The 26356-nt window shown below is 38.3% G+C and overlaps 1 protein-coding gene across 10 annotated transcripts in view; it reads left to right on the forward strand.

Moving 5' to 3' along the window:
• Window positions 1-26356, forward strand: part of SVIL (supervillin) — a 233420-nt gene that overhangs the window by 130407 nt on the left and 76657 nt on the right. For 6 of the 10 annotated variants that reach the window (XM_043509526.1, XM_043509522.1, XM_043509523.1 and 3 more), the window contains 2 exons: window positions 7534-7600; window positions 14881-14972. Coding sequence is in view for 9 of the 10 variants with exons in the window: in XM_043509522.1 (XP_043365457.1) it covers window positions 7534-7600; window positions 14881-14972 (159 nt within the window). In the remaining variant the exon portion in view is untranslated. Of the gene's footprint in view, window positions 1-4282; window positions 4498-7533; window positions 7601-14880; window positions 14973-26356 lie in introns of those variants that run through there. The other 4 variants (XM_038391792.2, XM_043509524.1, XM_043509528.1 and 1 more) reach the window with 4 other exon arrangements.

The raw sequence follows: 26356 nt of genomic DNA on the forward strand, positions 1-26356 counted from the left end.
CCCCATGTGCTACAGTAGATCACTGGGATGGGGAAATGGGCTTCTCTGACACAAGCCAGAACTTGCATGCATGTGTAATACTTTTTTTTTTTTTTAAGTATTGATCTTAAATCATGCTATAGGCTTGACATAGTCTAGTGAACATTGACATACATTACATGAATGCTGCAATAAATCCCTCCATGTCTCCATCTTTCTTAAAACTTACTGCTCTTGGAAACAATAGATAATCTTTTTCAGGAGATGTGTTAAAATTGGTGCCTTTTTCAAGAAATCTCGCTTCTTCTGTTCAGTGAGGAAAATGCTTACTGAAACAGTAATGCAAAGAGTATCTAGATTCTTGGGGTGCATACAGAAGTATTGGTTCTTTTTCCCAAGTGAGAATTCATGTGTAAGTATATAGAACAGGTGGATGGGCACCTTTCAACACATCTGGCATTTTACAGCAGATAGCTCAGTACTCAGCCATTTTACTGACCATAAGAATGGCCATGCTTCCTTTTATTTGTTTTAAACCTGGTGCCTATTAATTTCATTTGGTGACCCCTAGTTCTTGTGTTATGACCACTAACTTTGTTTTTGATCTCTTCACATGTGACCTATTTTAAACTACCTGACACAGGTGATGCAATGTAGAGTTCTATTTATCTGAAGACTTGTCCAAAATAGCAATGCTAACCAAAGAGCACAAACCTGCTTGCACAATTATATAATAATTACACAGAAATGTAGACATAAACATTCTGGAACTTACTGCATAACAATAGAAGTGATAAAAGTAAAGTGAAAAGGATTAAACATACTCCCCACTCAAGGGATGATCTCATGTCAGGAGATTTTATCCCGGATTAGAAATCCTGCATAAATTACTTTCACTAAGGAAAATGAGAATACCACTTGCAAATATACACAGGGGGAGGGGGTGATGAGAGTGTATGTGAGGTTGATTGATGTCATCAATGTACAATATATTGTATTTAAAAAACTGTGTGCAGTCTTGCTTGAACATAGTGTGGATCATCATTTTCTGTTGAATGTACCACAGGACAAATACTTTAATTTTATATAACTTTATTTTGTGAGCTGTGTTGTGGTTTTTCATCTTTCTGTCTTTCTTTCATGAAACATTAGGAAAAATGCCAACTTTGTCCTGAATTTGTGGTGATTTTATTTTGTTTTGTTCTTGTTGCATGTGGCCACAGTCACCCAAGTCTTGTGATTCTGGCACAATCTAAGATGCCATTTTACAATGTAGCATCTAGCCCTCGTGATTGCAGACAGGCTTGAAAACAAACTCCCAAGAACTAAAACTCAAAATTTAATATTTTTTAAAATGTCGTGATTGGGGATGGGGGTGGGCTGACTCCTGGACAAAGCTGTACTGTGTGTTGAGAGCAGCTTACAAGCAGTCTGAGCTCTAGCTTTGATTACAACAATCGGTGTCCCCAAACAAAATGACATTTTGCCGCAGTTCCTGAGGGAAGTTACAGAACAATCTTCAGCTGCCAACAGATCTTTCATGGGCAGTCTGTTTTTGATTAGAAATGTATGCTTAACCTAATTTTTTCATTAACTGCAATTTTAACTTCCAGCTGTGCTCATATGTTAGAGACATCTGACATTTAAAAATTGGTCTGGGGAATGGGATGGGCAAGGAAATAACGGCAGACCTATAATATAGCCTTGCTATATCACCAAGATGGACATGCTTCTGCTCTTGGTCACTAGATCATTTTAAAGGACAGAATGGCCACCTTGAAATATTTGGAGATCTCCCTCTCCATGGAAAAGATTCTATCCTAGGAGATGGCAGCAGTTTCTAAGCAGACATGCAATAGAAAACTGAACCGGCTAATACTTTCATTTTATCTTCTTCTTGCTAACTTGCACATTTTCATGTATTAAAGGTTTGGGTTTTTTTCTGTTTTTTAATGCCAAATTGATGGGTCTTCTCACGGGACTGGTTTTAATGTAACAGCAGTCTCGTCACTGTGCTGACCCTATGGGCCCTATGAAACTAGATTTTGCCGAAAAGGTCAGGTCAAATTGTGTGTATTGAGGAGAGGGTGGACTTGCTCATTATATAAAGGATGGAGAAACTCTTGAAGACGGAAGTATGTGTCCAAATTCCGCGTCTTTGCGTGGCGCCACACTGCTATTGTATTTTAATCCTCTGCCTCCAACAGAACTAATTCTGAAGGACCGGAACAGACCCATTATCCGAGCATGGTGTGACAGTAATGTAGGGTCACAGAATGCTGTGTTAGAAGTAGTATTCAGTGCTAAGATCAGTGGGGTGTATTCATGGTTATCCTGCATAGAGCAGCCCTTGGCGAATAATTCCAGTTTCAGGTGAAGAGAGCTTGATGCTGAACTCTAGATCATTTGGAAAAAATCAGATATGGGTATTCTCTGTAGCAGTTAATCTATTCCCTCCCCACCCCCAGCTTAAGATCTTCATAGTAGTTATCTTTACACTCGTGCTACCCCCTGCATTCTTGAACTGTCAGCCCTGAATGCGAGGAGAGGAAGTCCGACCCACAGTAGTGTCTGTCATAAGTTCTGCTTTCACAGTGGAATTGGCAGCTGTTCTGGAAACTCAGGCTTATTTACACATCCTATAAGTAGCATTTGAACACTGAGTAAGAATTCATTTAAAATTACTGAGTTCATAGAGTGGTGTTTTGAAGTTATGATGTTCTTCCAAGACTACATAAACTTTTTTCCTGCTCATTGTATCTCTACCACAAGCAAGATTTTGGCTAAAGTCCCAGAGGAGATTTACATAGAGGGTGAGTGAAGGAGTACAAGATGCCTTCATCTTGTAGGGATAAGGCATTTGGGCCTATCCAAAAAGAAGGTGGGTCCATTTTAGAGATAATGGCCATAGCCTCCCTCCCCACCCCACTGTACCCCCCAAAATTGCAACAAGTAGACCTGGTAACCAGGAGATGTCTGGCTATACCTCTGGAACCCAGATCCGGTCTCATGTATTGAACATACTACAGGCTGTTTAAGGAAACTGGAAGAAGTAATAGGCTTTTCCCCCCCTGAATCGAGTGAGAAATTACTCCTAAAATCCAAAGAAAATAAAAGCAAACCACTTCAAACAACCTGGCAGGCATACATACTGCTTCCTGGTAAACTGGCTGAAATTAACATTTTATTTTCTTTTGAATGGACCATATATTTTAACTTAGCTGTCTCCTAACGTTAGATCCAAAATAGCATCTTTCCTATGTTTGTATTGGATAGTGTATAGAGACCCCTATGATGGATTAGGTCCCCATTGTACGAGACACCATACAGGTGCATAATTTAGCACAGTTCCTGCCCCAAGGAACGTACAGCCTAAGTAGGCAGTGGCTCTACACCTGCACGCACATACGCTAACATTTTGTAAGTCTAACACTCCTGACTGCTATTTAGTCTTCTACTGGTATTTAATCATTTAAGTGGTTCTGAATGGAGGAGGAGGGGGAAGGAGAGTACTAGTTATACAATAATTGCCTTTGGCTGTTTTGGGTTTGTGCATGAATTTTTCTGTCACAGCCATATTTAACACCTTTTTGTTCTTTTGGTTACTTCATTTTACTCCTGAGATGATCAAACAGGTCTGCTTTGTAAAACAGTTATTGCACCATTCTGAAGAAGTGCTTCCAGATTTTTAGAATGGAATATAAAGGTTCCTGAAATTCTCATTCTTGAAGTCCACAGTGAATCCAAACCCTATAAAAACTAGTTTTAAAATAAACGTGGCACCTATGCTGTACTTGTTGGATAAATTGGCTGACAGTTCTACACCTTCTGTCTCAAATTAAAATGAGTGTCCGGGTATCTGTTCTTGACTCCCCTTCTCCGACCGGTAATTTTGTTCATATGTTACCCATAAATCTTGGCTGCTTAAGCATTCCTTTTTGGCCTATCGGATGGGCAAAATGTTAAGCATAATGATATGATTAAAAGTCAGTCTTTTGACAGCCCAGTTGCTGTGCTGTGCTTTGTGTTTAAGCATTCTTTGCAGTTTATTCTGATTAGAGATAAGAAGGAATTACTTGTCTTTTGGAGAGAAATTTATTTTCCTGTAAAGAATATTGGGTTTCTGCAATATCTTCTTGCTAGAATATAATTTGTGATTTGGCTAGAGCTTTGAAGTAGTAATATTATAAATCTCCCAATCACCATTGTCCAATTTGTTTTAGCATTCATGTTCCTAATTTCTGCTTGTAATCTGATTACTGGGTTTGAGCTGCTCTACTTTGCAGCCTATTGCTATGCATTTACTATACTCCCTGGGACGCGGTAGCCTGACAGCTTCAGTTCTGTGCTATGAAAAATCTCTACACAGTATTGCTTAGACGGGCCTAGGGCTGTGGCTGGTTGAGAATTAGCTCCCATTGTAGTTTCTCATTGCTGAATCCTTTGTTTGTGCAACCATGTTCAGAAATCCTTGGATCTCCAGCTATTTGGGAAATGTTAAATACTCTGAGGAGCAAGGTAAGAGTTCAAAGTGGATAGAGAAGAATGCAGTTGATTTCTCTTCTTCCTCCCCCCCCCTTTTTTTTAATGTGTGTGTGTGTATATATATGCATACTATTTGTCCTTACAAAGAAGCATTTGGTACTTTAATAATTACTACTCAGTTTGGCATCTAGTCTATTTTATAATTTCCTCAAAGGTCACTTTTCAAAAATCCGATTAGATGGATCTTCTAATTAGCTTAGCTTGCAGTTGAATTAAGGCCTTTAAATGTACTGAGTAACAATGGAGTGTCCAGGTTTCCTAATTCAATATTCTAACTGAATATATTTTAACTGCTTTTGTTTTTAACCACTCTTTTGTAGATTGAGTGGGAATATATTGAATGGTTAAACTCGGAAGCAAGTTCATAATTTAACACTGAAGTAAATATACTCTGAATTGTAAATACAAATACTTAACATTATTTCTGATAGGATTATAAGTGTGTTTATAATCTTCCTGTGACTGTTGAGGGAACACAATATTGTTGCATTTGTAGTGATTTCTCTTTAGCATACTAGACTGTGTACATTTTTAGATTAACCTTTGAAAGAGCCTTAAAATGATTGTTCTGTGGACCCCTTAAGTTCTCCTGAAAGGAGCCTTTTTTGCCATTCTTTCAATGTTTTTATTAACTAAATTTTAAGATTTAGTAGATTGTTACACTCTAACAAGTCTTCAACATGTGAATGAATCAAGGCAAGGGGACCAATAAAATATCATAGCTGTATACCAGAAACAAGTTTTTGTGAGAGCAGATGCATTTGCCCTATAAAGTGCACAGCAATTTAAAAATGTTAAATGTTGATAAATGTGTTTCATGGGTAACAAAGAGTCCGTCATGCGCCCCTGCAAGCCACAGCCCCTTCCCCCTTCTTCAAATTTCAGATGGTGAAAGCTGCTCTTTCCCTTTTTTTGGCTGTGATGGGAAGGAGTTTTTCTGTGGCCTACATGTGGTTTTCGTAGTGGACAGCTGTTTTTGTACCAAATAGTATAAGATGGTTATATACTGTTAGAATGGTTATAAATTTTATGCATGCCTGGTTTTGATTAACCAAACTCATACTGTGTTGGGTTTTTTGTGGAGAATTTTTATCCGCTGTGCTTTTACATTATTATAAATCTGCCTTTTTTAGAAAATGCTTGTGGAGTATTTTTTTTAAAATTATTAGTGTAATGATTTGTAAACCATTCGTAAATCTTAGCTTATAACACTTTGTAACTGGTCTTACAAAATGTCTCTGCTGTGTGATTAATGAGCTTTATTTTCCATGTAGTTAGTTGGAAAGAGAATCAAAATGCCAACAAAAAACAGGAAAGATAATGATTATCTATACTAGAAGACTGCTTGCTTGAAATATTGAATTGTTTCAGTGTATTTCAATATTCTAGAAAAAGGTCGTTGGTTTACATGTTTTCTAGCCTTTTTATAATCCTATTTAAATGGTCTCCATTTAGATCTATGTATCTCTGAAGCGTGGGAAGAGAGAATGAGCAAGCAAATTTTTAAAGGTTGTACAGACATCAAACCCTTTGAAAATGCAGCTCTTGGTAACCAGCTACATTAAACCTAATTACACCATTATTGTACCAATATCCCTTGGTTACATCAAGCTTATAAATATCTGTGTCAGGTACTGGTTACAAACCTGTTGTTCCTCAACATGGTTACACCACAGTACCATCTTAGCGTAGATGGCACACAACCAGCTTTTAACCATGTCCTCAAATCATGTTAAAGTGTTGGTCATGTAGCAGTCTACATTGCAAGATGCAACAATCCCTCAGTTATGTCAAGGAACAACCAGTCTGTATCTTGGTCCCCTGAGACAACTCACTTAAGTGCAGATGGGACCAAAGGCTGTTTCCCCTCTAGGAGCAAAATCATGGTAGCTTTATCTGTGTTTAAATAGCTGCTAGCTGGTTTCCAGCACAATGACCCTGATCGGAATGTTTCTCAGTCTCCTAACCTTACTGCACTATTGACTGCTTACCTCCCTAATTCATAGTATGCTTCTTCAATATTAGGAGTTCTGTGCAAGAACCCTGCCAGCTATAAATGTTTAAACAGGATTGTATCTAACATAGCTTTATGCCCCCGGTGAACAAGACCCAAGGATGGAAATGACTAAACATATTTCAAGTTTATTCACAAAGATTGTTGGTTGTTGCCAGATACTAGGGGAACCTTTACTAATGTTTGTTACTGACATCAGAATAGGGTGACCAGAGGGCAAGTGTGAAAAATCGGGACGGGGGTGAGGGGTAATAGGTGCCTATATAAGAAAAATTTCAGAGTAGCAGCCATGTTAGTCTATATTTGCAAAAAGAAAAGGAGTACTTGTGGCACCTTAGAGACTAACAAATTTATTAGTCTCTAAGGTGCCACAAGTACTCCTTTTCTTTTTATGTAAGAAAAAGCCCCCCAAATCGGGACTGTCCCTATAAAATCAGGAAATCTGGTCACCCTACATCAGAATACATTTCTGCATCAAACATTTACTTAGGTATGTCTGATTTGTTGCAGTGAATGTGCGGTTTTTATAATAACGCTAGGGTCCAACCCATGTTTGTTACAATATGCTTTTGTAACCCTTTTCATCTTCAAAGTACTTTATAAACCTTAAACTCGATACTCCCATGTTAAGCAGGCAAATATGTCAATTCTACAGTCAGGGAAACTGAGTAAGTAACTTGCGCAAGGTCACAGAGGAAGATGCAGCCAGAGTCAGGGTTAGAATTTAGTAGTTCCTGGCTCAGTCTCTTGTGTTCAAATGACTTGAACCATATATATTTAGTTGTCGCACACAATATTAAAAACTTATTGGAACATATGGTCTCTGTACTTTTTCTCAAGACTTTAAGTTGTCACCATTTTAGGCCTGCAACTGTACATATGCATTCAACTATAGAATCTAAGACACTACTGTTTCCAACATCAGAGAGTTGAGATGATACAGCCATTTAAATATTAATACATGGCCTCTTTACTGTGTTTTTCCTTTCTCATAGATTTTGAAAAAGAGAATTCAATCAGATTTAAAACCTCAAAACTACTCCAAAGAAGGAGAGCATTAAGGTAAAACATTGTAAAATTCCTTTTATCTGTCCAGTTTCTTGATAGTAAGATTATAACCTGTAATAACCATCAGAATCTGTGTTGCTTCTGACATTTTTGAAAATTCTTTGAATTCCCAGGTCAGATGCATGGCTTTTTGTCAAGTTGTTACAAGGCAAAGCTCTAAATGCCTATTAGTTAGGTGTCTTGGAGTAACTTATTTAAGCATTTGCTCAACAGGACTCTAATACTTCAAGTATGCCCCCCCCCTTGGCTCTTTCTCTCCACCTTTATTGTTCCAGGGCCCCTCCCCCCAATTCTTTGTGCATTGTAGAGAAAAAGGGGAAAGGGAATAGGAAAACCTTAAAGTGGGCGACATAGGAGAAATCAAAATGAACACAATAGAGGAGAGGGACTCAACTGTGATATCAAAATCTTTCCCTTTCAAAGTACAAGTGGAGGAAATGATGTAAGGAGAGAATGAGAAACAAGAACCGTATGCCCAATTTGTAGGGTGGCAAATCTATTTTAGGATGGTTTATTTCTGTTAAAATATTAAATCCTGAAGAAAAATATCGCATAGTATATGGGAGGAAGCAGTGGCTGAACACTGTTGCCAATGGGATTTGAGTCAAATTGCTGTTTGCTTCTGGATATGTAACTAGGTTAATGGAGCAGCTAATTCAAACATTACATGCTGCAGTGGCAGGTAAAGTTTTCAAATGTTAATCCCGGTTGTCTAAAAACAACTTCCTGCCCGAAAATTGTCAGAGGAGAGAAGTACAGCTAGTTTGATTATTAAATTCTCTTCTTATGCAGCACAGAAAAATGATTGCATTTAGAGGAATAAACTAAAATATGGAGATTAGGAAATGTTACCAGACACATTCAACATGATTCGTGTGGATTCCTGAAGATTATTCTTTTATTAAACTTTTCACGTGGGAAAATACTCCAACACTTTTTATCGTGTCTGGAAATAAACAGGAGCTTGTGGCACCCCATGATCTTGATCAGGCTTCGTGAAATATAATTACAAGACATCTTCCAGCTGAGGATGTTGGATGCATTTCTTTTCTCTGAATCCTGTGCAGAATCCAGATCTTACAATGGCTTTATTAAGGAGAAAACAGAAGAGAAGGTGATAAAATAACTTTTTCAACTTCAGCCAGAAAAATGCAAGAAAGGCAAACAGTAAAAATCCTGAGTGTGCGCCATAAATCATTTTAATACTGAAAAATGAAGTGTTTAACAGTAAAGTACAGCAACACAGAAGTTTCTAGGCAGCTGCCAGAATCAGCACCTAATCGTATTAAGTTACCTTTTTAACTTTTTGGAATGGGGAATGAATATTCCTAGAATGTGGGCGTAGGGGGAGGGAATTTAAAGATTTTTTTTTTTAAATACTAGATTAAGTATAAATCAAGAGACCACAGATTATCTGACCCAACAGAAGCAGCTAATGTTGGGGCTGCAACAACTCTTCCAGCAGAAAATAACTAATGGAGCAAAGGAGGGAATTTCTTAATATTTTCCCCATCTACAAAAAGAGAAAATCAGTGAGAAATAAATGAATTGTCAGCATCTTATTAAAACCTTTGCCTCTCATGACCTGCAGTACTGAAACCATAGTTTTTAGTTACCATAATCTCACTACTTTTAATTCAATTGAGCTTGCAAATAAACATTTGTATTTAACGTTTAAGGAGTGGATTTGTCCCACTGTAGGAGGGGAATTTCTGTATGTATGCAGTACCCCAGCTGAACCAAGCAACAAAAGGATCTGTCCCTCCCTGACTCACTTCACCCAGTACCTGCCCACCTCGATTTCCCCTCCCAGCTATGCATGAGCATGACTCACATCATGCAAGGAGGACTGAGCTCTGGCGTTCCTTCACGTTTACCTCAGTCTCTCTATGGGCAAGGATTGCCAATGTATTTCAAAAATAAGGGACTGTGTTCTTAGCACCCCACCTTCCGATATCATTATTATTTATTAAGAATTAATAACCAGTACTCACCTACATTTGCTAGGACTATTTCATGCTGTTCTTGCAGCACTCAACAGCACCCGGTTTTGCTGTACAGAGATGAAGAAATAAGGGAGTCCCTGGTAATCAGGGCCTGTTGGCAACCCTAAACTCTGGTCTGGGATGAGGGTGCCCCTACTCCAGGATACTCCTAACTCCCTTGTTACCTGTTAACCCGTAATCACTGCCATTCACTTAAACACATATACAGTTTATTTACACCAAAGCTGTTTCTTTGGGGATTAAAGAACACACTGGAAGCACTGTGAGGAGATGGCTTGGGTAGGGGGTCAAAGCAGTCTCTAACATGCAATAAACTTTACGGTAACAAATTTACGAGTCCGGCAAAGTATTCCTGGACCTGAATGTGCTGCTGTGATGCTGCTGGTGTGGCACTGCCCCAGGATGGGGTTTGGCTCTGTGACCGAACCCGTTCTGCCCTACTGTCAGGCCACATCCCCCTATGGATCTGGCACCTGATGCCCTCCGTCTCTTCCTCTCTCCCTGAACCAGTGCACACGACTCTGCTGCATGAGCAGGAGACTTGCCCCAGCGCTCTCTCCCCCATCTGCTGTTGCTCTCTCCTTAGCTGTGTTCTGAGCAGCTCTCTCCCTGGCTATCTTATTCTGGCTCACACTGAGGAAGACCCTGGACTATTGACTCCCTCATTGACCTACCCACGATGCTGAACCGATTGGCGTGGATGCTAGACTCCCTCATTAACCCTGGGAACTGTCGGTTTCAGGATCCTGAGTCCTGTTTCACCATTCTCCTTTCTCCTGGAATTGGAAAAGGGCCAATAAAAAAAATCCACACAGATTTCAGTAAGAGGCCCCTCACATTGTGATAAGTCCTAAATGCATCTCTGCTTTCTCAGGACTACTGTATTTCTTTATACCACATTCTTTGGATAAATTGTATTGTTTTTAAAGAGCAATATGTTCAATATCTTTTTGCCTTTTACTATCGGTATAGACATGCTGTCTGGGTAAAGCAGTACAGGGCATTGATTTGATTAAGTAAATGTTTTTGAACTAGTCAGATGGCAGCATGATGAATTCAGGACACAAGTTCCCAGAGCTCCCTCAGCAACTTACTACTAAACCTTCCTCAAAATTCTTTATGCGAACTAAAGCTACCTAACTGGCATAATGCCACACCAGTTTACAGTACACATGGTCCCATGCAGAAGACCTTGAAAACAACAACAAAAATCTTGAGGCCTTGAGAGAGGGGCAGAGGAAAAGCAGAAAACCCACAGAAGATACAGTGGCCAGTATAGGCAAGGGCTTACGTCCATTGAGTCAAAGGGGGATGTAAGCACATGCTTAATTGAAATGTGCTTAAATGCTTTCCTATGTCAGGAGTCTATATTGAACTAAACTCAAAGTATAATGTTATTTCACATGCACTATGGCAGCATAATCACTGTTGTAAATGGTACTACTAGCCCTATGTCAGTGGCTCTCAACCTTCTAGACTACTGTATTCCTTTCAGGAGTCTGATTTGTCTTGTGTACCCCCCCAAGTTACACCTCACTTCACAACTACTTGCTTACAAAATCAGATGGAAAAATACAAAAGTGTCACAGCACACTATTACTGAAAAATTGTTTATTTTCTCATTTTTGCCATATGATTATAAAATAAATCAATGGGAATATAAATATTGTACTTACATTTCTGTATATGGTATATACAGCAGTATAAACAAGTCATTGTATTAAATTTTAGTTTGTACTGACTTTGCTAGTGCTTTTTATTTAGCTTGTTGTAAAACTAGGCAAATACCTAGATGAGGTGATGTACCCCATGGAAGATCTATGTATACCCCCAGGAGTACGTGTACTCCTGGTTGAGAACCACTGACCCAGGGATTCAAAAGTCATGAGTCAGGCTGACACCCAAAGCTTAGTTTAAGTAATCAGATTTTTTAAATAACTAATTTTGAGTTCATTTACCTTTATGAATTTTGAGCCAATATTGTTCATATTTTCAAGGTTTTCCCCACAATCATGAGGGCTAGGAACTTTTAAAATGAAAGCAGGGATTCTATTGTATCAAGCAATGCTAGGATCTGTGGCTTAATGAAAATGACACATCATGAGAATCTCAATAAAATCAGGAGAGTTTGGCAACACTGGATACATGGAAATATGCAGTGGGCTTTTCTTATCCTCTGGCAGCCTAAAATGAAAACCATACTTACCCCATTTGCTGATGGCCACAGTATGTTTTTTGAGCGTTAAATTGTTTTATTCCATGCTGAGGTACAGATTTCTGTTATCAACAAGTTAATGGGAATCTGAGCATTCAACTTGCTATTAGCTTTCTTTAGCAGTTAACACAACTTGTCCAGCCAGCATATATAGTAATTTCATCCTCACTTGTAGGGCAACCCCTCGTGCCTAGTTGTGGCATGTGGGAGACTTTGCCTCTCGTGCACACATCTAGTGGTCACTTCCTTGGTTCAGCAATGGACAGGCCCAGCCCTGGCATCTTCTCCTGACTTCCCTCTCTGAGTCTTCTGTGGCTTGGCCATGTGCGATGTAATTAAGCCAACCTAAACCACAATATACACACTGCAAGATCTTCTCCAGCTACCACTTCTCAGAGAGGTGGAGTTAGTACAGTGATAGGAGAACCCCTTCCATCACTGAAGTAAGTACCTACATTATAGCTGTGCTGCTGTAACGTTTCTAGTGTAGGCATATCCTGATTCTCTCAATAGACTCTTCCTAACTTAACATAAGGGATCTCAGTGCCAACTGAAGATGTCTATAAGGTATAACACCTGTATTTTACATAAAAATCTCAAAAATGCTAAACATTTGAATTTCAATAAACATTTTTCTCACGTAAGTGACAGTTGAGCCTTTTTTTTTTTTTTTAAAACAATGAAAGATGCTGGATGGCCTGCTGTTCTAAAAACCATGATATGTACACACATACATAGATCTATAGATGTATATGTGTATATATCATAAATGTCATGTTAATTGTACCAAAGGTGTTCTGTTTGGAATATGTCATGGTACCGAAAAGATAAATATAACCTGCAACATTGTATGAAATATTAACATTAAAGTTATTTATAGGAAATGGTTTCACCGAGACTATTTCAGATATAAATTAGGGCTGTTAAGCAATTAAAAAAATTAACCACGATTAATCATGCGATCAAAAAATTTAATCGTGATTAATTGCACTGTTAAATAATAGAATACTATTTCTTTAGATATTTTTGGATGTTTTCCACATTTTCAAATATATTGATATCAATTACAACACAGTATACAAAGTGTACAGTGCTCACTTTATATTTATTTTTGATTAAAAATATTTGCACAGTAAAAAAACAAAATAAATAGTATTTTTCAATTCACCTAATACAAGTACTGTAGTGCAATCTGTTTATCATGAAAGTTGAACTTACAAATGTAGAATTATGTACCAGAAATCCCCTGCATTCAAAAATAAAACAATGCAAAACTTTAAAGCCTACACGTCCACTCAGTCCTACTTCTTGTTCAGCCAATCGCTCAGACAGACAAGTTTGTTTATATTTACAGGAGATAATGCTGCCCACTTTTTGTCCACAATGTCACCTGAAAGTGAGAACAGGTGTTCGCATTGCACTGTTGTAGCCAGTGTCGCAAGATATTTACACGCCACATAGGGTGACCAGATGTCCTGATATTCGGGGCTTTAATTATATAGGTGCCTTTTACCCCCCACCTTGTCTGTTTTTTCACACCTGCTGTCTGGTCCTCGTAATGCCAGATGTGCTAAAGATTCATATGTCCCTTCATGCGTCAACCACCATTCCAGACGACATGCATCCATGCTGATGATGGGTTCTGCTCGATAACAATCCAAAGCACTGCGGACCAATGCATGTTCATTTTCATCATCTGAGTCAAATGTCACCAGCAGAAGGTTGATTTTTTTGGGGGGGGTTCAGGTTCTTTAGTTTTCGCATCGGAGTGTTGCACTTTTAAGACTTCTGAAAGCAAGCTCTACACCTCGTCCCTTTCAGATTTTGGAAGACACTTCAGATTCTTAAACCTTGGGTCGAGTGCTATAGCTGTCTTTAGAAATCTCACATCGGTACCTCCTTTGTATTTTGTCAAATCTTCAGCGAAAGTGTTTTTAAAATGAACATGTGCAGAGTCATCATCTGAGACGACACAATATGAAATAGATGGCAGAATGTGGGTAAAATAGAGCCGGAGACGTACACTTCTTCCCCAAGGAGTTCAGTAACAAATTTAATTAACACATTTTTTAATGAGCATCATCAGCATGGAAAAATGTCCTCTGGAATGGTGTCGAAGCATGAAGGGGCATACAAATGTTTAGCATATCTGTAATGTAGGTACCTTACAATGCTGACTCCAAAAGTCCCATGCGAATGCCTGTTCTCACTTTCTGGTGACATTGTAAATAAGAAGGTGCAGCATTATCTCCTGTAAATGTAAACAAACTTGTTTGTCTTAGTGATTGGCTGAACGAGAAGTAGGACTGAATGGACTTGTAGGTTCTAAATTTTTACATTGTTTTCTTTTTGTGTGCAGTTGTGTTTAAAAAAAAAATCTACATTTGTAAGTTGCATTTTCATGATAAAGAGATTACACTACAGTACTTGCATGAAGTGAATTGAAAAATACTATTTTTATCATTTTTATAGTGTAAATATTTATAATAAAAATAATATAAAGTGAGCACTGTACACTTTGTATTCTGTGTTGTAATTGAAATCAATATATTTGAAAATGTAGAAAAACATCCAAAATATTTAATAAATTTCATTGGTAGTCTAACAGTGCGATTAAAACTGTGATTAAGCATGATTAATTTTTTTGAGTTGATTGTGCGAGTTAACTGTGATTAATCGACAGCCCTAATATAAATAATAATTTAATGCAGAATGGGCTACTATCTGTTGCAGCTAACTCTTCCAAATTCAGTAAAGCCTGGCTTTGGTTTAAGTTTCTTTACTCTTTCACAGGTTTACTTCTTATATTATATTATATTACATTATTATAAACCTATTGTAGCACTTACATTGCTTCTGTTTACTGTACTACTTTCATTAATTGTCCCTTTAATGAGAGTCTGGCCTTGTTTCTGTCTCTCCTGAAATCATGGCAAATACTCTTTTTTGTGTCTGTATGTTAGGGTATCATGAAGTAAATCTCTGTATATCTTGGCTTAATTTGATCTGTAGCTGAAGTGTTCACAGCTCAGTAAACCAGATATTATTTTCAGTTTTCAGAAAGAATTTTCATTTGAGGATAAAGAAGAACTTGCTAATAGCACAAAGGACATTGATGCTAATCTTTTAGCAGTGCTTCCAAAAGGTAGGTAAAGTGTGTGTGTGTGTGTGCGTGTGCGCGCGCATGCGCACATTTGGTAACAAAACTTAATATAGACAAATGCAAGGCACAGTTGAAACTAATAATAGGCGCATGGGGCATGTAAATTCATTTTCACCTACCTGTGGAGGCTGTATTAATAACGGAGGAGAACCATACAGAAATTTAGATGCTCTTTTTATAAGTCATTTTTTAAATCATTGCCTGTGGAGTTCAGTTTTGTTTTCCTAAATTCAAAAAGGTCAGACAGAAGCTGAAATTCAAAACTTCCTAAAGAAATTATTAGTAGAGCTAGATGAATATTTAGTATAGAAAAATAACTTGCTTAAATTTACAAAAGAACTTTCTTTGGTTGTGTTTGCAGCCTTTTCTGTTCATCTTTAGCAAATATCCAGGTCACTTAGTTTACTGTATGTAACTCCTCACTTAACGTTGTAGTTATGTTCCTGAAAAATGCGACTTTATGCGAATTGATGTTAAGCGAATCAAATTTCCCTATAAGAACTAATGTAAATAGGGGAGGTTAGGTTCCAAGGAATTTTTTTTGCCAGACACAAGACATTATATACATAGACATTATAAGTTTTAAACAATTTTAAACAAACAGTTTAATATTGTACACAGCAATGAATGATTGTAAAGCTTGGTTGAGGTGGTGGAGTAAGAAGGTGAAATATTTCCCAGGGAATGCCTTGCTGCTAAATGATGAACTAGCACTCGGCTGAGCCCTCAAGGGTTAATATGCTGCTGTTAATGTAGCCTCACACTCTACAAGGCAGCATGGACTGAGGCAGGAGGAAGGAAACACAATAGTTGCAGGGCAGTAGCTACAAACACTTCCCGGCAAAAACTGAACATGATGATGAGCCCACCCTATCCAGCTGGAGTGCACCACTTCCTCCTCCTGACAGCACATACACAGCTGCACTGGTGCTGACTTTCCAAAGTGCTGTGGGGTGCGTGCATGAGTAAGAGAGAGGGAGAGACGTGCATTGCCCCTTTAAGTACACTGAGCGCACTTCAAGTACGTTGCCCTTTTAAGCAGATCCGCCAGTTCAGACAGGAACCAATAGCTTCCTGCAAGCTCTCCACTCCCCCACTTCTGTCCCTGAGCCCTGTGACTGTCCCCTCCTCCACTTTGTGGAGAGGGGTTAGAGAGCGGGGGGGGCAGGAACAAGGGGATATCCTGATATCAGCACCCCTCTCCTCCCCATCCTCCCTGGCAAGCAGGAAGCTCCCGGGAGCAGCTCCAAGGCAGAGGGCAGGGCAGGAGCAGTATGGCAGTGGGGGGAGGGCCACCTGAACTGCTGCTGGGCAGCTGCGGAGCAACATACCTTCCAGGGAATTTAGGGGAGCTGGTGGGGGGAGGCTGCTGGCCCCCCTGGTTCTAATACCCACAAGGAGGGGTTGCTCTTCCAAAGAATCCTGCAAGCAGTGGACAAAGCAGGCAGCAGCCAAACGATCTTATAAGGGAGCACTGCGCAACTTTAAACAAGCATGTTCCCTAATTGATCAGCATCGTAACAATGAAACGTTCACCGGGACAGTGTTAAGTAAGCAATTACTGTACTTGTATAAATACTCAGTGAATTTTAAGCTTATGTGCTAGAATATCTGCACAGGGCATAGTTATCGTACATCTTATTTCAGATGAGACCCTAGGGGGGAGAACCAGGAGTTAGACAGTGTTCCCCAAGTCCCTATCTCATGCAGTTAAACAATCCAGGTAAGCATGTGATGGTAACCTTTGTGCCTAGAACCACTCAAGCAATTATTTGAATGTGATGAAAAAAAAAGTAAACCTAAACTTCACAACTAGCCAGTAAATGCCATCTAAGCCTAATTACCCTAGGAATCAGAGTAGCAGCCTTGTTAGTCTGTATCCGTAAAAATAAAAGGAGGACTTATGGCACCTTAGAGACTAACAAATTTATTTGAGCATAAGCTTTCGTGAGCTACAGCTCACTTCATCGGATGCATTCAGTGGAAAATACAGTGGGGACATTTATATACACAGAGAACATGAAAAAATGGGTGTTACCATACACACTGTAACGAGAGTGATCAGGTAAGGTGAGCTATTACCAGCAAGAGAGCAGGGGGGAAAAAACCTTTTGTAGTGATAATCAAGGTGGGCCATTTCCAGCAGTTGACAAGAACGTATGAGGAACAGTGGCAGGGGGGAGGGGCGGAATAAACATGTGGAAATAGTTTTACTTTGTGTAATGACCAATCCATTCCCAGTCTTCATTCAAGCCTAAGTTAATTGTATCCAGTTTGCAAATTAATTCCAGTTCAGCAGTCTCTCGTTGGAGTCCGTTTTTGAAGTTTTTTTTGTTGAAGAATTGCCACTTTTAGGTCTGTATTCGAGTGACCAAAGAGATGGAAGTGTTCTCCGACTGGTTTTTGAATGTTATATTTCCTGACTCTGATTTGTATCCATTTATTCTTTTACGTAGAGACTGTCCAGTTTGGCCAATGTACATGGCAGAGGGGCATTGTTGACACATGATGGCATATATCACATTGGTAGATGCGCAGGTGAACGAGCCTCTGATAGTGTGGCTGATGTGATTAGGCCCTATGATGGTGTCCCCTGAATAGATATGTGGACAGAGTTGGCAACGGGCTTTGTTGCAAGGATAGGTTCTTGGGTTAGTGGTTCTGTTGTGTGGTGTATGATTACTGGTGAGTATTTGCTTCAGGTTGGAGGGCTGACTGTAAGCAAGGACCGGCCTGTCTCCCAAGATCTGTGAGAGTGATGGGTCATCCTTCAGGATAGCTTGTAGATCCTTGATGATGCATTGGAGAGGTTTTAGTTGGGGGCTGAAGGTGATGGCTAGTGGCGTTCTGTTATTTTCTTTGTTGGGCCTGTCCTGTAGTAGGTGACTTCTGGGTACTCTTCTGGCTCTGTCAATCTGTTTCTTCACTTCAGCAGGTAGGTATTGTAGTTGTAAGAATGCGTGATAGAGATCTTTTAGGTGTTTGTCTCTGTCTGAGGTGTAGTGTTTGCTCTGTTGGAGCAAGTGCAGTTGTATCATAGCGTTTGGCTGTAGACAATGGATCGTGTGGTGTGGTCTGGATGAAAGCTGGAGGCATGTAGGTAGGAATAGCTATCAGTAGGTTTTTGGTATAGCATGGTGTTTGTGACCATCGCTTATTAGCACCATAGTGTCCAGGAAGTGGATCTCTTATGTGGACTGGTCCAGGCTGGGATTGATGGTTCTTGTCAACTGCTTGTCAACTGCCCACCTTGATAATCACTACAAAATATTTTTTCTCCCCTGCTCTCCTGCTGGTAATAGCTCATCTTACCTGATCACTCTCGTTACAGTGTGTTTGGTAACACCCATTGTTTCATGTTCTCTGTGTATATAAATGTCCCCACTGTATTTTCCACTGAATACATCCGATGAAGTGAGCTGTAGCTCACAAAAGCTTATGCTCAAATAAATTTGTTAATCTCTAAGGTGCCACAAGTCCTCCTTTTCTTTTTACCGTAGGAATGTTGCTTCTGGTAATGCCTATGCTTTCTAGCAAGGGAAATGGTTATATTTCCTGCTCCTTTAGCCATTCTACCTAAGAGATTTAAAACACCACTAGCTTCTTCAGTCCTCATCACAAGTTACTTAATCAATTAGGGAGCTGTAAAAATGCCATGTGACTTGTGACCCTAACACATTTTACTGGGGAAGAAACTACGAAAAAATCCAGATAAATGGAAATGTCTGTCTGCTCACAAATAGCCCTTTTCTGTTCAAAGGCTAACTTCATCAAGTGAACTATTGACTTGAGAATAATATATAGCAGGAATAGGAAGTCACCCACACTCCAAAGCATAATATTGCAGGGCTCAGGATATTGGTACACAGCATTCATTCCTCTTTCTAAAGATAACAGTATTTGCCATGATCAGACAAGATAGCATGGTAGACTGGTTTGTTGCATCATGATAATGTCTGTGTTCCTCCATGCATACGGTTTGTGGCAATACCTTTTAGAATAGAACAGTGTTTCCCAGCATGTCATTGTCAAATAACATGGCCGATCCTGCACTCTTTCTGTAATCACCTTTGTGATGTAAAATCAATATGCATTTTTTGATGTGTGAAAAATGCACATATTCATTGAACTGGGCACTTTTTGCAATAATTGAATAACACGATAGAAAAATGTATTCCTCAGATATAGAATATAAGCTATCCATAATACTACTGAGCTGTAGCAGTCAATACCCCCTCAGCCTCTTCATAGACTGTACCTTAATCTTTACTCTCCAAGGAGGAAAAAAATGGGCTTGACAACATGCATGGAAGCTTAGTGGATTGGGCACTGGCTGACCAAGAAGGGAAACAAGTTTGGAGTCAAAGGGCCTTTATTAAAAACACCTTGTCAGCAAGTGCCTTGTACTTTAAACTGATTGAACCCTCCAGCCCAAGAAACTCTTCTGATCATAAATGTGTCATTTAAATGCCATTTTATCATAAAAAGTAATGTTGTAACAATGGCATTATGAGGTTCCATTCTCGCTATACACTAGGTTCTCAATAGGGCTCAGCTACCACCAGCTCTTTTTAGTTTACATAGGAACTACTTAGTACTAAGCATATTTTTGGATAGTCTAGCTCTAGGTATCACTGACTTTTCAATATCAGATTTGTTCAATTTTCTAATGAAAAGATGGGAGGACAGGGGGTTTCTAACTGCCAGCTCAGCAAACTCATTTGACGCTCTAAGAGTCAAGTCTGCAATCTTTTATACTACCTTTAATTAAAGGGTCTTCGGTAAGAATTAGGCTCTGTGACACCTGTGCAACTCTCTTATCCATAAGCGGGCCAGCACATGTCCCTGATGGCATAATCTGAAGATGGAATTTCCTAAATATATCTGGTATAATTTGGCCTGTAGAGCACCATAAAACCAAAAACTTTTATTAGTTTACTGGATTTTCCTCAAAACAAAGAGATTTAATGCATGATTTTAGGATTGTATTATGACACACATTGACTGTAAATGAGGCGCGGTGCTCTGGTGGGTGAATTTTGATCTACCATTATGACCAAACAAGCCTATATGCCCATCATCTGAGGGAATTGTGAAAGGTTTAATTATTTTTGCTCTTAAAACAGAGCTGTAAAAATGTCACGTGACTTTAAATCTTACATGATTGGGTCCTCTCTCATATCTAAAAGATTTATAGCCAAAACATGACGGTGCTCTTACCTTAGCAAGAAGCGTGTTCCTTCCTGAATTTATGATTTTGAAAAGCATCCAAGAAGAATTTTTTAACAAAATAAAAATTATTTGGCCTGTTCTCTTTCATCCTTGAATGACGTAGCTGCATTGAAAGATGAATAGTGCATCATCTGATATGGCCAATTTGGTATCACAGGGTAAATCCTACTTGGAAGATTGATAAATATCAAAACGAAGATAAATTCAGCGAGTCTTCAATAGAGGATAACCCATTTAATGTCCTAACCAACATTCTAAAATAGGTTCTAATGTCAAAGGCTTGAGCTGTTGCTGAGGGCATTGTGGCTGTCCCACTTAGCTACAACATAGACCATCAGTAACTATTTATGTACTTTATGCCAAAACAAAGTATGGAAGTTTCAATGTTAATTAAACATTTTACACTTTACAGATGTTTCTCTCTTTCTCTCTTTCCCAAGTGTTACACATTTTAGAGTCATGCAGGGATAGGTTCCCCACCTCTACCGAGTTACAAATTGATTGAAAGCAATATTATCCCCAAATCAGCCATGAGTGTCTGTGTGCGACAATATAATTCTGTTTGGTCACAGAACAACAAATTAGTGAACACGCAGGACCTTGGCATCAGACCCCATAGAATCGCAGACCATAGTAAAAAGAGAAACCCAATTAGATAAGGTTGGAAGAGCCAATCAGCATCTTTAGGAGAAAAATGTATGAGTTTCAACATTTTATCCAGCAAATAAGAAAACCTTGCAGTAGCTGACTAGAGTGTGAGGGCATGCATACTCTGAAATTTTTTGGGGGAAAGTGCTATTCAGATGTTGATCTACATACCTGAAATTGCCTTTTGGAATCTCAAGCTTGGGGAAAAATGCAAAGCAGTATAGAGTAGGTCCATGATATTTTTGTCTCCATCTTGTTTGCGAAGGTGTTGGAGAGATCCTTCGTGAGCCTGATGCTCTGCTCAGAACTGCCGGCTAAAGTATATATATGATTTATAGTGTGGTTAAATTGCTAAAGTTTGGCTTTTTTAAAAAAAAAAAAAAAGAAAGGAAAAAAAGGAGACTTCCTTTATTTTATGAAGTTGTCTTTTTGACATTTTGTAAAATTAATCAAAAATAGCTGCTGCCTGATATTGTCTGTAGGTAAATCCATCTGTAATTGGGGAAAAAACAAATGGTCAGATAGTAGACATTTGAGCTCTCTATTCTCTTTATGTAACCGAAGAATTCTCTAGGGAGTCTGTGTGTAATCATTTCACTGCTCCTTTTAATTGCATATAAAATTGTGTCCGGGGATGAAGAGGTTATAAGGGAAAGAGGTCTTCTGACCAGCTTGAAATGGTGTAGTGTGTTTTTGTTTTTTTTAATTTTGCCCAAGTTGTGTATGTATAACTAATAAATAATGTGGAAAAGGCCTAAATAAATTTGAAGAAGCAGAATTCTGCAGGACTAGCCTTTAAGGTAGGTGATGTCTGAGGTGAAGCTGTTTATTTAAGCAAAATATTAGTTAACAGAACTTAATTTTTTCAGTCCTGATTAACTAGTTATAAGACTAAATGAGTAGTTTCAGTGGATGCTCCAGGCTCTTTCTCCCTCACTTTTAATTTCACTCCTCCCCTACCCATTACCTTTAAAGGTCCTGTATTGCAGCAACCACTTACAAATTGTACTTAAGGTGCTTCAGCTGTACCTCCAGAACTATTTATTTATCTGAGTTGTCAGTCACTGTTTAAAACCAACTGGACCTTGCTGGTCACCGGCGTCTGACCTGTAGTCCTACATGGCATTTCAGCACACATTATCCTCATTAGGCCATCAGAGCAACGTATACTAAATGAATGTTTTAAGAAAACAAAATAAAGTGGGTGTAGGTGAGGAGTGGATTAATTTAAATCACTGATTTTAGCTGTGACTTTAATCAGCAAGCAGGAAACCTTGATTTAAATAATCAGTTTTCAGCATCTTTGCATTGGTGGTACTTAGTTATTTTCCCAAAGAAAGGTTGATTTTTTTTTTTCTTCAAGTGTTGGGTGCAATTAAAACACATTTGATTCGCAACTTAATATAGTATTTACACTAAATTTTGGTGCTTTATTTTACAGACAAGGAAGATGTACTATATTTATACACATTTATTTAAGCATATATATAAGTTGCATCTATTTATAAAGTATTTTCTGTAGTTAGTGAATTGAACTGATTGTTTCTGATCACCATGTCCTTCAGAATTTTAGATCTAGTAGATCTCATCTTCTCACGCCTAATTTTTATTCATGGTTTAGAAGAGGGGGACGGAAAAGAATTTCTGCTTTTTCAACTCCTATCATCTTCTAAATGTTGAATGAACTAGTCATTGAACTGAAATAGTTGAATAAACTGAAATGGAAAAAAAAATCACTGCACCTGCAGAAGAGGCTACTGCTGTCAAAAGCACGTTTAGCACTTCAGCAAACTCTGATTCCAGCTACATAGTCAGTGACTTCATCCCATTCAGTGGTTTGACTTTCTTTAAAACTTGGCAACACACATGTACTGCTTAATATTTTTTAATGATTTTAATAGATTTAGTAAATGTAGGCCTTAACACAGGTTGTCATAATTTCAAATTTAATTTATTTAATTCAATAAAATTTATATATATATAAATAAACCTGTATTTAATTTATAGTCAGATTTAAAAAAAACTTTTTAAAAATCGTTTTTCTCTGACTTTGAGGGAAGCCTGCCCATAAAACCTCCACTCTTACTATCCAGCTATCCTCGCCTTGTGTTCAACATGCAGTTATCTAAAATTAAGAATTCAACTTTGCTAGGGTTCATCCTTTCATAGTCAATATAACTTAAGCTGTATGCCTACAGAAAACTTGACAACTGATGTCAAGCTTGTATGTTGAAACCACTACCTCTCATGCTGATCATTATTGTGTCATTGTTTCCATTTGCTTTCTCTGAATCCATCTATTGTCTCTTGTCTTCTGCTTAGATTGTAAGTTTGTTGTGTTTTGTACAGCACCTAGAACAATAGAACCCTGATCCAGGACTGGGACTCATAGGCACTACTACAATATAATAAAAAAAAAAATTAAAAAGTAGATTTTTGCATGTTGTCTTTATTTTGAACCGCATAATCCTGTGTTTAAACACTATCCATTTCTTTATGGCCACAGAAAAGGAAAGTTGACATATGCCACTATGTTGCAACCCACATTGTCTATTATACAAAGCCATTCTGTAGAACATTTAAAGTTTCAACACATCATTCCCCTAACACTTCCTGCCCCTCTCTCAAAATACACTAAAATAAAATAAAAAAAAGTTTTGAAGCAAACTATACATGGCTGGCCATGAGACTGTTCCAAAGTCCAATATTTAAACCAAAGATTGATGATAGTGCACACTGATAAGTGTTAGTCTACTCATGCTTTCATACAGAAATTCTGCGACCAATCTAAGACTTTGTGATGAGTCCAGTACAAGGTGATTAATATATTTTTCTTTAAAAAAAAAAAAATGATGGGATTGAATCCCACACTATTACTGCTGTAACATTTTTACGCCAGTTGGTATCAGATCATCCTGAATAGTGATATCCAGGATATACTGTCTATAAAGTTGCAGTATTTTGTTAGTTAATAGTGCTCCATATGCATTCCATTCAATGCATTTCACTTTAATTTTAAAGTGAATTTTGGTGCTTGAGGGAAGCTCTGTTAAGAGCACTCAGGGCTGAGATATCTGTCCTTCAAACAGGTGACTTCGTATACAAATTGCCCGGAATACCTTGCATCTGTGCTTTGATCCTGGTCTGATTAGATTACTCTGGACCAATATTTGAACTCAACAATCTTCATATTGAATTTGATCAGGGAGGCTAATATTGGAGATAACTGGGGAAATCCACCTGATCTTATTAAACGTTTGTTTTTTTCCTTTTGAAGAGTGTGCATGCTGTGGCAAACCACAAAAATGATTTTTAATGGTGGAATGGGAATCCAGCAACTGACTTTTACATTTTCCAGGGATCTCCTTTTTAATTTGAAGTTGCTTGTTTCTGTGAGTTAGAGCTGCATCATACAACTTCTCTGTCTCTTTTTTTCAACTTCTTTTTGCTATCACAAATTTGAATCTACCATTTGACAGTCTGTTATATTGATAGCATCACATGAGTGCTTCTATTTAAAAGCAAAAACCTGCACACCAAAAAAGTATCAACATAAACCCTGAAAATCACAAAAGACACACAACTTAAACATATTGTTTTATATATAGCTATGATATATGTCAAGGTCAATCTGAACACTATAGAACAAGTGCTTGGACCATGTTCTGGAAGTTTCTGTGCAACAGTCTTCCACACCATTTTAGCAACCCCTGATAACTCATGCACCACTAGGATCAGAAATTCACGTCTTGTTCCCCTTGAGAGCTACATTTCCAAACTTACAGGGAATAGAAGGGCATCTAGTTTCTAGCACTAGCGGTTGACCAAAAAACTGGTTGAGAAAAGCCAGTGGAAATGAACGAAGTGAGGGAGAAGAAGCCCAGTGCAATTTGAATGGTGCATATTGTAATGCTTGTTATCTTATGTCCCACCTAAACTACAAGGACTAAATCTGGTAATCTTACCTTTGCAGCCATGTAGAACATTCTCTTCCTGTTCTAGCAGTTCACAAGAAGTCAGGCATGTTCTCCCTCTTCCCCCCCACCACACACACACACACACACACACACACACACACGACTAAATAGAGCAAGTCTCACTTTGGCGCTCTTTAATTTTCAATCCCTGTCTAAATGAGATAAGGATAAAGGGGCAAGAAGTGGTGTAATGCTTTAATACAGTTGCCTTTCACTTGAAGAGATTATGCAGGTAGATATGTTCATCACTCATATTGTGCAATGGAAGTTAAGTCCAAATGTGCATTCATGTTACTAAATACTAGTGATATGTTCTAAAACCTACTCTTCAGGGACTTAATGCTGCAATAAAATTGAGTTCTTGGTTGAATGCCAGCCTTTATTCTGGAAGCAAATATTTTAAAATATGGTTCATCTTGTCCTTCCATAAACTGAATATTTATTTTTATGCCGATTTATTGATCATACTTACTATGGGCAAGACCCTGAGTTGATACTGCTGTATTACTAACCAGACCTCATTTCTACAATACGTCAGTCTGTATATTTATGGAATATAGTTGCAGCACAGGAAGTCACAGGAAAAGAAGTAAATTACCAGTTTTAGGTAAAACAAAACCCTAAACTTTACATAAAGATGCAGCAAGTCTTTTAAATATCAGAGGCAAGGTCAAGCCACTCTATATTAAAACCCAATCAGAGGTTTGCATAGTGACTCAGCTTTTAGTCCTATACTATTGCAAAGGAAATCGGGCTTCTAGCTTCTCACTCCCCAGCCCCTGTGGTAGCATACATGGACTTTGTTGCCTGGTGAAAAGAAATTGTGCCACATTTATTTATATAGCATCTTTTTGTTCAAAGGGGTTTACAAATGTTGACTGAATCTGTGTATGTAGAGATTACTTCACCCATCATTGAAATGCTAGTGAAATGACAGGAGATCAAATGTTTCAGAGTAGCAGCCGTGTTAGTCTGTATTCGCAAAAAGAAAAGGAGTACTTGTGGCACCTTAGAGACTAACAAATTTATTAGAGCATAAGCTTTCGTGAGATGAAGTGAGCTGTAGCTCACGAAAGCTTATGCTCTAATAAATTTGTTAGTCTCTAAGGTGCCACAAGTACTCCTTTTCTTTTTGAGATGAAATGTGTTAGTTGTCTAACAGCAGGTAACACTATTAAACAGTTTAGGATAAGAAATAAATATTTATAGGAGGAAATTATCTAAGCAGACTGTAACTAACAAAGTAGAAAAATAACCAGGGTACTGGGGTTAACTCTGGGAAGAGTTGGTGAAAAGTACTATGTGGTCTTTGGCCACAAATCATCAGGACTCTTAGGGCTTGTCTAGACTAGGATTAAAGGGGTTGACTTGGTGTGTTTTTAAAAATTTATTAACCAACACGTTTAGCTAATAGTAAAAATACAAGTGTAGACAGACCAATCTGTATTAACATATTAGCTTGTTGTGATGTCACCTAAATTACCCATCAAGATTAACCTCAACCAATGA

Source organism: Dermochelys coriacea, chromosome 2 (genome assembly GCF_009764565.3).
Source record: "Dermochelys coriacea isolate rDerCor1 chromosome 2, rDerCor1.pri.v4, whole genome shotgun sequence".
In the NCBI taxonomy this organism is placed as follows: Eukaryota; Metazoa; Chordata; order Testudines; family Dermochelyidae; genus Dermochelys; species Dermochelys coriacea.